Source organism: Chiloscyllium plagiosum, unplaced genomic scaffold (assembly GCF_037043375.1).
Source record: "Chiloscyllium plagiosum isolate Xiang-an unplaced genomic scaffold, Cpla_swu_hap1 HiC_scaffold_24, whole genome shotgun sequence".
NCBI classification, from domain to species: Eukaryota; Metazoa; Chordata; class Chondrichthyes; order Orectolobiformes; family Hemiscylliidae; genus Chiloscyllium; species Chiloscyllium plagiosum.
The window spans coordinates 52,164,157-52,178,915 of NW_028270162.1; the positions used below are offsets into that span (position 1 = coordinate 52,164,157).

General features: G+C 39.6%; 1 protein-coding gene across 1 annotated transcript; it reads right to left on the minus strand.

The window, feature by feature from the left end:
- Positions 1-229: 229 nt before the first annotated feature.
- On the minus strand, positions 230-12,806 carry gp1bb (glycoprotein Ib platelet subunit beta). Its single transcript, XM_043716048.2, has 2 exons — positions 12,569-12,806; positions 230-1,177 (listed from the first exon to the last, which is right to left on the minus strand). Exons 1-2 carry the CDS (start codon positions 12,579-12,581, stop codon positions 591-593), a joined length of 600 nt encoding a protein of 199 aa, XP_043571983.1. The 5' UTR covers positions 12,582-12,806; the 3' UTR covers positions 230-590.
- Positions 12,807-14,759: the final 1,953 nt, after the last annotated feature.

Genomic DNA, 14,759 nt, shown 5'->3' on the forward strand with positions numbered 1-14,759 from the left:
TACAATATATATTTCAGAATGCTAACTGTTCTATCCCTGTGCAAAACAACGCCAGAATCCTTTCAATGCATTCCGGAATATCAATAGGCCCCATCCACCGTCGTTAGAAATAATATTCCATTTTTTTGGAAAAAGTTCTTCAACTGCTGCAGTGCTGAGAGATTCTTAGTTCTCTTTTTGGTGTAGCACCCGCTTACTTGCCAGTATCAGGATGGATTGAGACTAAACGTTGGCGCGGCTTGTATTTAACTTCCCAAGCCGTCGTGAAAAATAGCTTTATTTTCATTAACAGCTATATCTTAAATTCTCATAGTCTCGCCATTAATCAATCTCAAACGAGGCGTAACGTGTAAGACTCGCGAGTTAATCCGGGGCTCTTTATATTTGCATAGATTTTAAGCAAAGTAAGCTTGACATTTCCTCGGGACTTCTCCTCTATTAAACTGGCTGAGAAATTACAGTAACAGGCCTAAAATGGTGAAAACTGAAATAATTGTCACACGGGCACAATGTCATGTGGAGTACAGGAAGCGCAATAAATAAAGCTTTTCCCCGGACTCTGAAAATGTCGGGCCCAGTGAACATTTATTTTACATCGCGTTCCGAAAATGATCGTCTTTTCGTGCCCGGATCGCCTCCTTGGCAAAACTTTCAAATCTCCTGAGGAAGACGATGACACCAATCAGCAGAATGGCCTGAATGATGATGAAGGCGAAGAGCAAGATCTGGCAGATCTGAACCATGTTACAGTACCAGTCCTGGCAGCTAGATATTATCTCATCCTCCGTTAGATACAAGATGAGCCTTCCCTGGAGCGCCGCCGGTGAGGAGCACTTTAATTCCTTGTACATAGTTCGGTTTTCCTGCTTGAGGAGCCAGGATCTCAGATATAAAATGTCGCAATCACAGCTCCATGGGTTCCTGTCCAATGAGACTGATCTCAGCTGCCTCAGAGGGTCGAAAAAGCCGCTGGGGATGGAAGTTAGTTTGTTGTCGTTCAGTTTGATCTCGGTGACGTCAGCCTCAAAGCGTTTGGGAATAGTGTCGACATTCACTTCCCGGCTGCTGCAATCCGTGGAGGTTCCGGTACAGCGGCACATCGGCGGACATTGGAAAACCAGTGGGATTAAGGAGAGAAACACAAGGAAAACCTCTTGCGGTCTCACCATTGACATCCCTGCAGACAACATTCACGGGTTAGCTCGGGAAAATAAAGGTGAAATGCGACAGATAGAGAAAAGAAATGCACACACAAAGCAAATTCAATGCTTTAACATAGCCCAATACACTTGTTAAAGAAAACCCGTCTACCTAAATTACAAATTCAGACTTCTTAGGTCTAATTATTAGACACAACTTGAAAACTGGAATTAGAAAGGATAATGGAATGCTGACCCCTATTTCGAGGGAGTTGCAACACATTAGTAATGAATTCTTATAGCACTGTACAAGTGTCACGACACGTCAGGGAACTCCTCTGTTAATTAAACTGAACACCCAGAAAAGTTCACCTCGCCCCGTAATCTGTTAAAATATGAGTGACAGAGAACTCCCAAATTCCATTGTTTAATGAAAATGTATTCTTTAACTCTAAAAGTGAACTTTAAAGAACAACTATTTACAATTGTAAGCCCCCCTTCTCTTAACTGCTTATTACCTGTCTCCAACTCTATAACAACATACTGTTCCAACAAAACACATTAAGTTTATATAAATTTAATTTCAAAACCATGCAGCGGCTGTTGTCTTCGGTGTCTGTCTTCTTTCGGCTGAAAATCCCCTGAGGTTGTCTTCTTTCTTTTTACTGTGAAGATATTTCATATGAAAAAGGTACCTTTGATCGAGAGTGTTTCAATCTTTTGGGTCTCTCGCTTGATAGCAGTTACTCTCTCTGATTTTCAAAATGCCACCTTTTTAATATCCCCAACATTGGGTTTTTTCATTGATTTTATGTTGGCAAAACAATAGATTCAAACTGGGTTTCAGTATCTTAGCATATAATTTAAACTGATTGGTTAGATCCGAATTGCTGTCAAAACAACAACCAACTCAGGTATCCATTTCACAGTCAAATGTTACATATTTTCCATTTTCCAGTACACACTGAGGCTGTTATCTAGTCATATGACATAGGTGCTTCTAAGTTCTCAGTGCAGAACAGCATTCACTCTCTCTTAAAGGTACAGTACACACCATCAATTTCGTAACAACAAGATGCTGGTGTGACCACTTCTGGAGTATCGTGGGCTGTTTTGGTCCCCTTATGTAAGAGAGGATAACGTTTAATTGGAGGCAATTCAGAGAATATTCACTGTAATGATCCCTGGTATGAAGGGATTGACTTATGAGCAAAGGTTAAACAGATCAGGACTCTACCCACTGGAGTTTGGAGGAACAAGAGATTATCTCATTGAAACATATAGGATTTTAAGGGGCTTGACAGGCTAAATGCTGAGAGGATGCCTCTTTGAACTCCATCTCCACATATCCACACACTCCTTTCCCCATCCCACCCCTGCATTCATCTTAAATACTACCTTTTTCCCAGCAACTGTAAGTTCTAAAGAAAGGCCATTGGCCTCAAATTATTAACTCTGCTTTTTGTCCACAGATGATGCCAGACCTGTCGAGTTTCTCCAGCAATTTTGGAATTTACGTCAAAGTGGCTTTAAGAAAAGAAATTAACTACAAGGAATAAGATTTGACCAACTGTCTTAAACAATGCCACAAATCCACAAATCAACATTACTTCATCTTGTAGTCCATTATAGATTTGATAGAGTCATACATGGGGCTGGGAAATAAGATAAATGAAACATATGGTACGATAACTAAACCCTGCTTGGGCGATGATTGTATGTGAGTTTCATTGTGGAAACATAGAGTTTTCTTGAACCACACGGAGCCAAATGTCCATGGATTCCCATTTTCATCTAAACCAGGGGCTGGAACCAGAGAAGGAGTATGAAGGAGCCAGTGGATTGTTTGACGCAAATGCATTTGCTGAGTAACTAAATGAGCAAATGTGTCTGAGTTGCACTTTCTTCAGAAACCATGATGTGGAGGTGCCGGGATCGGATTGGAGTGATCAAAGTCAAAAATCACACAACACTGAGTTGTATTCCAACAAGTTTATTTGAAACCACAATCTTTTGGAGCCTTGCTCCTTCTTCATGTAGCTAGTGAGAAAGTATACACAGACACAGAATTTATAAGTAAAATATCAAAGGGTCATACAACTGATGCAAAACCCAGATGGCTGTTAAGTCTTTAATCAGTTAGAATGGAGTTGCAGGTTTTGATTGATTAATATGTAAATCCCAGAATTTCTTTCAAGTCACTGCCCCAATATAACTTAAGGCTTTATCAGTATAAAAGAGGTGATATCTCAGGTCAGATAATGCATTTCAGGTATGACACCTTGTTTAAAGTCTCTCTGTGACATGACCTGGAGTCAGACTGTTTTTATTTCCAAAGTAGGAATTTATGAAATGCCACAATGACTGACTCTACAGATTGTGTGTTTCTTGAACATATTAAACAATTAAGACCTAATCATTCTAACTGATTAAAGACTTAACAACCATCTAGATTTATTCAACACATTTGCAATTGATTTTTACTTATAAATTCTGTGTCCAGTGCATCCTTTCTCACTAGCTACCTGAAGAAGGAGCAAGGTCTGAAAGCTTGTGATTTCAAATAAACCTGTTGGACTATAATCCAGTGTCATGTGACTTTTGACTTTCTTCATAAACTCAAACAATGTGTCCAATTAAGAAGTGTTAAATACATACATGAGAAATAATCGCGTATACATTATGCCTAATTTGTTTTGAAAACCCAAGTATAATGAACCAATTTCAACCATCTTGCTCAATTTGTTCCACTCTTTAGCTCTTTTCCCATACACCTCCCATTCATTTCCTTTTCCAGCATCTATCCAATTTTTTTCATGAATGCTACTATTCGCCTGCTCTCATGTTATTATCTATTGCCTCGAGGAGAGGGGTATGGTATATACTCAAGTACATGAGCATCTATAGATTGAAGTTGTTACTGAGAGATATTTTTTGATGCTTTTCAACTATGTGCTCTTGGATGATCTATGAAAAAAAGAGAGCAATGAAAATGTTACAATGGGAGTAAAACTGAATAAGCCAATTACATTTTCCTTTTTGTATAAGGAAGATTTGCTTTAGGAAGCAGGATTTTATGTTTGTAGCTATTTCAATCAGGACCAGTTCTATGATGTACACATATTCATCAACGAATACGGGGGCAGCTCATAGAAACCCATAACATATTATCAGAACTAGACAGGGTAAAGGAAGGAAGGATGTTCATGATGATGGGGAGTCCTGAACCAGGGACACAATCTAAAGAAACTGAGTAGGTTACTTTGGACTGAGACAAGCAGAAATGCCTTTACCCAGAGAGTGATGATCTTGTGGAATTCTCTGCCACAGAAAGCGGTTGAGGCCAAAACATTGAAAGTTTTCAAGAAGGGTTTTTATATCTCGTCCTTAGGACTAGAGGGTTCAAATGATATGGGGAAGAAGTGGAAACAGAGGACTGAGTTAGATGAAGGGTGATGATCATATTGTCTGGCAGAGTAGGCTTGAAGGACCAAAAAGCCTACAACTGCTCCTGTTTCCCATCTTGCCTTGCTCCCTAGCAATTCTTTCTCGTTTGATTTTTTATATGCCATCGCTAAGAACATGTACCTTGTATTTGTCTAGTCTTCTCAATGTCTCCTTAAAATCGTAAAAACAAAATTATTTTGGGGGCACTTTTCTTGCATTTAATGTGTTGGAATCAACTGACAGAAATCCTACATCCCGCCTTCTTAAGATAGACGTTTCTTAAGATAAAATGGGTCCATGTTGGGTCTGTGGGTGGCAATCCCACTGGGCCCCCGTGTAAGACATAACAAGAAATCTCAGGTACTCGCATCAGTCAATTATTGATGAGCCCCTTCCAATGTGCTCATCATTTTACTCACATGTAATTTCACAAGAAACACCATAAACCGAATAAATCAGGAATAAACCTGCCCATCGAACAAATTATTCGATATGGATGTGTACTTCCCAATCATTCTGACCTACCGGCTGAGAAAAAAAAAATGTTTATTTTTGCAATCCTGCCCTAAAACATTAGATCGACTCCACGCGATTGTGTTTTGGCATCGGTAGTTATTCATGTATGTCAAATTCCTATCTACGTTTACCAAACGAGACACATATTGCTTCCCACAAAAATTCCTTCTTTCTTCTCGGCTAAATTAAAGAGAAATCAATTTTACATTCCATTATTTGGGTGCATTGTTTTAAACCCAATCTATTCACACTAAACGTCTTCACATTTTTAAAACTTCGACAGCACCATTCCTGCTGAAGAGAGTGATCTCTGCTCCAGCTGATAAAAGGGCTAAGTCACAACAAACACGTTCGCTGAAATCAGCAGTCCCACCCCGCTATCTCGTTCAGACCTGCACAGAGTACACGCGATATTAGACCAACAAGTCATAACATGAACTCATTGCCTTCAAAAAGTCGTTGAACTCTGTAGTTATTAGTATTTTCACTTCTACTGTTTGGTTGTTTAAAATTCGTTGATTTATTTGACCGATAATATTTCAGAGTAACTCGAGACAGGTCTAAAGGGTTTAGAGTATGATGGACAATTATAAATTAAGTGACGGGTGGGTGAGAGGAGACGCTATGTGCAAAACAAAAGGATATGGTAGCATTGATATTCAGAGAGGGACAGGAAGGGACAGAGAATATAAACAGAAAAACAGCAAATAATAGGGTTGAACGTGGAAAAAAGTGGTAACAAATCAAAAATTATGGCTTTTTGCTTCAGTATGTATAATATTCAGAATACAACAGATGATTTAACAGTACAAAAACAAGTTAACTGGTCTGATCTTATAGCTGTTACAGAGACATAGTGAGAAGCAGATCAAAACTAGGAACTAAATAATGTGAGCTTCTGAAAGGACAAGCAGGAAGGAAAGGATAGTGAGGTAGCAGTGTTGGTAAGGAATGTAATAAATACACTAGCAACAAATGTTCTTGACTTGGAAGATGCAGAATCCATAATAATGGAGGAAAGAATAAAAAGGGAAAGAAGATAGTAGAAGGAGTAATCTATAAGCCACCTAAGAGATGGTGAGATATTGAATACATTAAGAGTAATGAGGGCATGTAGCAAAGGCAGTATATTATTCACGAATAACTTTATGAGTAGATTGGGATAGTCAGATTGGTAGACGAATCCATGAGAAAGAATTAATAGAGTGCATTCAGTACAGTTTCTGAGAAGAATGTGTTGTAGCTCTAGCCAGGGATTTGGCTATTTTGGATCTGATGATATGTAAGCAGGTTTTATAAATAAAGGCAGAGTGAAAGATCCCCTCAGGAAAAAAAAGTCCCTATAACATGGTAGAATTGAGGAATACTGAGGAACTTGAATTAGAAGTTGTTGTATTAAACTAAAATAAGGATAATCACAAGGGAATGGGAGCAAAACTGGCTGGAGTGGATGGGAAAGGAGTTCAGCAGCAAAGATGGATGAGGAACAACAACAGAAAATAGTACATGACTCACAGCAAAGATGTATCTTAGACAGGAAGAAGGATTCTAGAATGGGACTGGTTAAAAAAACATACAATGTAGCAAAGAGTAATGGTATGTAAGATGATTGGGAAAGATTTACAAACTGACAAAAGATGACCAAAACAAACTAAAGAAAATAATCGTTGAGGGTAAATGTTCTAGGAATATCTAGATGGGCCACAAGAACATCTTTAAATATATAAAAAGAGTAAGATGAAAATGAACATAGGCCCCTTAGAGAATGAGGGTGGGGAAATAATAGTGGGGAATCAAAAAATGGCAGAGGACTTGAATGAATCCATTGAACCATTCTTTAAAGTTGAAAACATTAATAGCATTTCAAAATTACTAAATGTTCAAGGAGCAGAAGTGGAGAGCAATTATCACTCAAGAAAAAGTGATAGGGAAACTATTTTGGCTGAAGATGAGTACAATACATCCCTGGACCTGATGTGATACAGCTTAGAATATTACAGGAAGTAACAACAGAGATAGTGGATACTCTGGTGGTAATCTTCCAGGAATTTTTAGATTCTGGGAAACAACTAGAGAACTGGAAAACTGCCAGTGTAACATAAACAGTCATCAAGATATATACAGCAAACCCTTTGGTCCAATTTGTCCATGCTGAGCAGATATCCTAAGTAAACCAAGTCACATTTGGCCCAAATCTACCTAAACACTTCTTATTCACATACCCATCCAGATGCCTTTTAAATGTTACAATTGTACCAACCTCCACCACTTCCTCTGGCAGCTCAATCCATACCTGCACAATCCTCTTAATGAACAAGTTGCCCCTTAGATCTCTTTTAAAACTTTCCCCTCTCACCTGAAACCTAAGCCCTCTAGTTTTGGACTCCCCCACCCTGAGGAAAAGACCTTGGCTATCCAGCCTATCTATGTCCTTCATGTTTGTATAGACCTCTATAAGGTCACCCCTCAGCCTCTGATGTTCCATTGAAAATAGCCCCGGTCTATTCAGCCTCTCCCTATAACTCAAATCCTCCTATCCTGGCAACATCCTTGTAAATTTTTTCTATCCCTTTTCAAGTTTCACAACACCCTTCCTATACCAGGGAGACCAGAATTGCATGCAGTATTCCAAAAGTGGCCTAACCAATGCCCTGTACAGCTGCAACATGACCTCCAAACTCCTAAACTCAATGCACTGACCAATAAAGGCAAGCATATAAAATATTTTCTTCAGTATCTTATCTACTTGCAGCTCTACTTTCAAAGAACTATGAACCTGCACTCCAAGGTCTCTTTTTCCAGCAACACTCCCCAGAAGCTTATACCTTCAATTGTAAGTCTTGTCCTGATTTGCCTTTCCAAAATGCAGCACCTCACATTTATCTAAATTAAATCCCATCCACCATTTCACAGCCAATTGGACCATCTGATCAAGATCCCATTGTACTCTAAGGTAACCTTCCTCACTGTTCACTACACCTCAATTTCGGTGTCAAACTTACTAACCATACCTCCTATGTTCACATCCAAATCCTTCATATAAATGTTAAAAAGCAGTGGACCCAGCACTTATCATTGTGGCACACAGTGCACAGGCATCCAGTCCAAAAAGCAACCCTCCACTACCACCCCCAATCTTTGAGCCAGTTCTGCATCCAAATAGCTAGTTCTCTCTATAATCCGTGTGATCTAACCTTGCTAACCAGACTACCATGAGGAGTCAAAATGGAGACAAAATAATGGGAATGATAGACCAATCAGCTTGAAGTTTGTTCTTGGGAAAATGTTAGAAAGTATTACAAAGGATAGAACTGTAGAGCATTTAAAAATACATGATATGATTGTGCAGGGTCAGCATGGCTTTATGGAAGGGAAGTGATGCTTGGTAAATGTACTGGAATTCTTTGAGGAGTAAACAAGCAGGACAGATAAAGCAGAAGCAGTAGATGGAATAGATTTGGATTTTCATTTGATACTGCACCACACATTAGGCTATTTAACTCATTAAGAGTCCATTGTGTTGGACGTGGCATTGGGATAATGGGTGCATTTACAGAATGGCAATCTGCAACTAGTGGAAGGACCCAGTGATTAGTTTTGGAGCCACAGTCATTTACAATAAACATTCATGACTTGGATGAGGACAGGGAATATACTTAGTCAAGATTGCAGATGACACAAAAATATATGGAAGTGCAAGTGATGAGAATGGCACAAAGAGTCTCAAAGGTATATAGTCAGGTTAAGTGAGTAGGAAAACATTTGCAGATAGAATATAATATGGACAAATGCGAGGTTATGCACTTTATATGGTAGAATAGAGGAATTGAATATTATTTAATTGGAGAAAGTAAAAGCAAAGTAAAACCCCACCTGGTTCACTAATGTCCTTTAGGGAAGGAAACTGCCATCCTTGCCTGGTCTGCCCTACATGTGACTCCAGACACAGAGCAATGTGGTTGACTCTTAACTGCCCTCTGGGATGGACAATAAATGTTGGCCTAGCCAGTGATTTCATCATCCCATGAATGAATAAAAACAAAGTCACTGTTGTAAAGTAGGAAACAGCTCCTAACTTATTTCAAACAAAGTCCCACACACTGCAAAAGATAATGACCAGTCAATTTTTATTTAGTGCTAGTTCAAGGCTAAATTTGCAGCAGGTCAGGCAGCATCCAAGGAGCAGGAGAATCAACGTTTCAGGCATGAGCCCTTCTTCAGGAATCAGGAAATGCTCATGCCCAAAACGTCGATTCTCCTGCTCCTTGGATGCTGCCCGACCTGCTGCGCTTTTCCAGCAACACATTTTCAGCTCTGATCTCCAGTATCTGCAGTCCTCACTTTCTCCAAGGCTAAATTTGGCCTTGGATACAAAGGAGAAATCCACTTATCTTTGTAATGGTGAAAATTGGATATCTTCCTTCTAACTGAAATGGCTGATTGTTAATGTTTGGTTGAGAGTCTTATCCAAAAGTCAGAACGTCTAGTAATACTGCCTTCCTTCAGTGTACCCTCAAGTCTTTGGAGTAGAGCTTGAACTCGACCTCCTTTCTCAAAGGAAAAACAGCTACCAACTCATGAATGACTGAAACATTACTACACTCTGGCGCGTCTTAGATATAAATTTTCAATTCTGGAATCTCCACTTCAACTCCTCCCTCTCTTGACTTGCAAAATTTGCTTAAGACTTAACACAGTCATCTGCTTCTTTAACTTGATACCGATATTGATTAATTGCCTTTAGTTAAATTAGCTGTCTGCATGACTTTAAGACATCTTTTAAATACAAATGTTTGTTATTGAAACAAAACAGTCCTAACATTTTATTTTGGAAATTCTGAATTACCCTGGAATAATTATTAGATACATCCAAGGGTTTTGCATCCTTTGTTTTCAGTCAGGTGAAGCAAAGTGAGTTTGTAAAGTGAAGTTCCCCTAAAGTGACATTCCCCTATCACTGGAAATAAAATTTGCTTTTATTCTACATCCAAGTAAAAGCACCCACCATCTTTATGTATCCAATGACCAATTTAAAAATGCATGACCTTATTTATGACCATTTTCAATGCACCCCATTCAGAATTAAAGCTGCTCTCCTTACCTGAAATATAACACATTGAAATGCTGATTGGGAGTTAGTATCAAAGATCCACTTGTCTTTGTTGATGCAAGATATCACAAATAGAATTTAATGAATGTTCACATTTGTAGGTTTATAGATCTTTAATGAGACCACTTTAAATTCTGATTTTTGGATAGTGAAATATAGGGTGACAGTAACAGTTCAACACCAAGCTTCAGCACACAAGTGCTGAGAGTTGACTCCAATAGGATGACAATAACATCAATGAATTCCTCTGGTGTAAGTTACAGGGTAACGCATTACTTTCATTTTCGTGGGAAATCCAGAGTTAATGGGTTTTATTTGCACATTTTCTCTCAATCTCCTGTCACAATTCAGTGAAACATTGACAGACACCTCGAAGACTATTTTGACAAGTTGAGTGCAGTTCTGGACAGTTTTAACTGAATCTACTCTAGGAGAATCACCTGGAATTCTTCCCCCAAGTATAACAGACTGTTCAAATAAATCACACAAAGTAGGGTGGGAGAAAACATTTGTTTTAAAATCTTGTGAACTAGCATAATATTTTGAAATATTTAAAATTGATTTTCATATCTTATAGGCTAATACTAAACTTTTACTGCACTTTCTACATCTCTATTTTCAGAAAATGTTTAATTAAGAATAAAGTCATTATTCATTTTAGGCAGTGGTTAGTGATTTTGTTTTTGCTAAACTACTTGCTGTAAATGGGGGGCAATTGTTAATTTTGGGAGATCTAAATGTTTGGGCGAGAGTTTGAATTATGGAGATACCAGTCTGCTCAAAGAAATTGTCAAAACGGAACAATTGGGAAACATCCCAAATTATACAACAAACATTACTGAGCATAGAATGATAGAGTCACAGACAGCATGGAAACAGATCCTCCGGTCTAACTCATTCATGCCGACCAGGTATCCTAAGTTAATCTAGTCCCATTTGCCACCATTTGGCCCATATACCTTTATATCCTTTTTGTTCATATTACCATCCTGATACCTTTTAAATGTTGTAACTGTACTAGCCTCCACCACTTTCACTGGCAGCTCATTCCATACACACACTACCCTCTGCATGAAAAAGCTTGCTCTTCAGTCCCTTTTAAATTTTTTTCCCTCTCACCTTAAACCAATGCCCTCTCATTTTGGACTCCGCTACCTGAGGGAAAAGACACTGTCTATTCACCCTATTTATGCTCTTCATGATTTTATAAATTTCTATAAGATGACCCTCAGCCTCAGACATTTCAGGGAAAATAACCCCAGCCAATTCAGCCTCACCCTCTAGCCCAAAGCCTCCAAACTTGGCAACATCTTTGTAATCTTTTCTGAACCCTTTCAAGTTTCAAAATATCCTTCCTTTAGCAGGGAGACCAGAACTGAACGCAGTATACCAAAAGTGGCCTAGCTGTAACATGACCTCCCAACTCCTGCACACAATGCACTGACCAATAAAGGCAAGCTTACCAAACATCTTCTTCACTAACCTGTCTACCTGAAACTCTACTTTCAAGGAACTATGAACCTGCACTCCAAGATCTCTTTGCTCAGCAACTCTCTCCAGGAACTAATCATTAAGGGTATAAGCCCTGCCCTGATTTGCCTTTCCAAATGCAGCACCTCACACTTACCTAAATTAAACTCCATCTCCCACTGTGCCACCCCATCTGATGAAGATCTCATTGTACTCTAAGATACTCCACTTGGCTGTCAACTACACCAACAATTTTGGTGCATCTGCAGACTTATTACTATACCTCCTACGTTCACGTCCAAATCTTTAATATAAATGACAAAAAACAATGGACCCAGCAGTGATGCTTGTGGCTCACCACTGGCCATAGGCCTCCAGTCTGAAAAGCAACCCTCCACCACCATCCTTGGAGCCCTTTTCCCTTGGAGCCAGTTCTCAGCAGGCTAAAATAAACTGCGACCTACTGATTGCATTCTCCCACTTCAAACTTCTAGCGTCCTACTCCATTACAGCCTTGTAATACCATGAACACATCTGTTTATTTGAGCTTTGATGCCATCACTGCTGTAATCTCCGAAATACATATGCCTCCGTACAGTTCAAGTGTCTCACACTCTCTCCCATTTTCTCCTCTCATTACAAACCTATGACCCTCTTTAACGCAAACAAAATTCTGAAAATGCGCAATTAAAAACAGAAGGCGTTGAAATTATCAATAGGTCAGGTATCATAATGGAAAGAAAGGTAGCATTATCATTTCGGGCGAGGCCATTAACCTGAAAAATCCCCCTCTCTCCATATATGATGTCTGAGCTGCCGAGGATTTGCGGTTCCCCCCCTTTGATTATGGAACATTTTACTTCCTTGCATCACCCCGTCTTCTTACCTAAATTGAGCATCAAAGTCTTTACTTATCCCTACTTTAAACGTTTCAACGTTGGCGCTGCTGCTTGACGGCTTTCAACTATGGATGTGAAGCGTCTCCACAAAAGATGGGCTCAAAACAGGCTAATCAGCTTTCCGAGATATTTAAATATATCCGGCTGCTGTAGCAGATGAGTTGGCAGTTTTTTTTTTGGTGTTATCTCTGAGACCCTCTTGGAATTGCACATCATCTCAGTATGATAACGAAACCTGCTAAATGGAATTCAGAACTTTGCAAACAAAACCCCAGGCAGCAGTTGCCTTTGCTGTAATGCTGCAGTTAAAATGCGCTTCCTTCAGCAGAGTGTAAATTAAATGCTCTCACCACATGATCTCTGAGGCCGGGCGAATTTAGATTTCACTAATACAAATGGAATAACATTCATCAAAATAAAATAAAGTCTCTTGGAGATAAACACTACTTTCACTGAAGATATGTAGACTTCCTTTCTGTTACAATTACTGTCAAACAATGCACATTTTCGTATAGTGTATCCAACTCAAACTTTGGAATAATCTAGAGGTCTCCTGAAAAAAACATATCTTCTGCTCGCTTAAATGTTTCACTATGTCTTTCAGGAAAAGATGCCTCTGACTCTTACAATATTTCAGTCTCATAGTTGCATAGTTACCTTCTGATATGGCCGAGCCAGTTATTCAATTATATCAAAATAGTACAGAAACTCGAAGAAGAACTTCACACACACGCACACCCACCCACACCGACTCCAAGTAGAACTGTGAATATACTGACACAATACATGAACTGCAGACATTAAAGAAGACAATTCATCATCATCATCCCATCAAAGGCAATAAATAGCCAACAATATCCACACCCCGTGGAAGAATTATTTTTGAGAAGCCCAGTAGTGTTGAAACAAGCTCCTAGGGCTAATGTAACTAACCTATACATCCTGAACACTATGAGCAATTTAGCATGGCCCCTCCACCCACCTTGCACATATTTGTTAGCACTGCTGCCTCACAGCACCAGGGTCCCAGGTTCGATTCCAGCCTCGGGCGACTGTCTGTGTGGAGTTTGCACACTCTCCCCGTGTCTGCGTGGGTTTCCTCCGGGTGGTCCGGTTTCCTCCCACAGTCCAAAGATGTGCAGGTCAGGTGAATCACCCAAGCTAAATCGCCCGTAGTGTTAGGTGCATTAGTCAGAGGAAAATGGGTCTGGGTGGGTTTCTCTTCGGAGGGTCGGTGTGGACTGGTTGGGCCGAAGGGCCTTTTTCCACACTGTAGGGAATCTAATTTGGACTGCACTTCTACATAGAACATAGAATAGTACAACACAGTACCGGCTCTTTGGCCCTTGATGTTGTGCCAAACGTTATCCTACTCTAAGATCAAACTAGCCTACATACTTTTCACTACTATCCTCCATGTTCCTAGCCAAGAGTCACTAAATGTCCCTAATGTCTCTGCCTCTACTACCACTGCTGGCAGTCATTCCATGCACCCACCACTCTCTGCGTAAAAAAAAACTACCTCTGACACCTCCCCTAAACCTTCCTCTAATCACCTTAAAATTATGCCCCCTCATGATAGCCATTTCTGCCCTGGGAAAAAGTCTCTGGCTATCCACTCTGTGCATGCTGCTCATTATCTTGTGCACTTCTATCAAGTCACCTCTCATCCTTCTTCGCTCCAAGAATCATTTGAGAATAAGAGCTGTATTTAATCAAGTAAGTAATGGATGAAAGACACAGGAAGATGAAATTAGAAAATTGTGCTTAATAAAACATAACAAAATACATTTCATTCAAGTCTGCTTCACTATTATATCTAATCATAGTTACTTCTCTGACTCACCTAAATTCTCCTGCCTGTATCCTTTGATTCCCTGAATGGCTTAAATTGGTCTATCCCACCTTAAATATACTCAACAATGGATCATGAACAACCCCCTGGGGTAGAGAAATCTAAAGGTTCACAAGCTGATGACCGAAGACATTTCTTCTTGTCTCCACTCTAAATGATTGCACAATTAACATTAAACTCTGCCACTGTGTTCTGGATGCCCCAGCTTGAGGAAGTAACCACTTAATATTGACTATGTCAAGTTCCTGCAATAAAGCACTCTGCCAAATGACTTTGATAATCTTCTCAGGGAACCAGCGATAGGATAAGCCCACTCCTTTTCC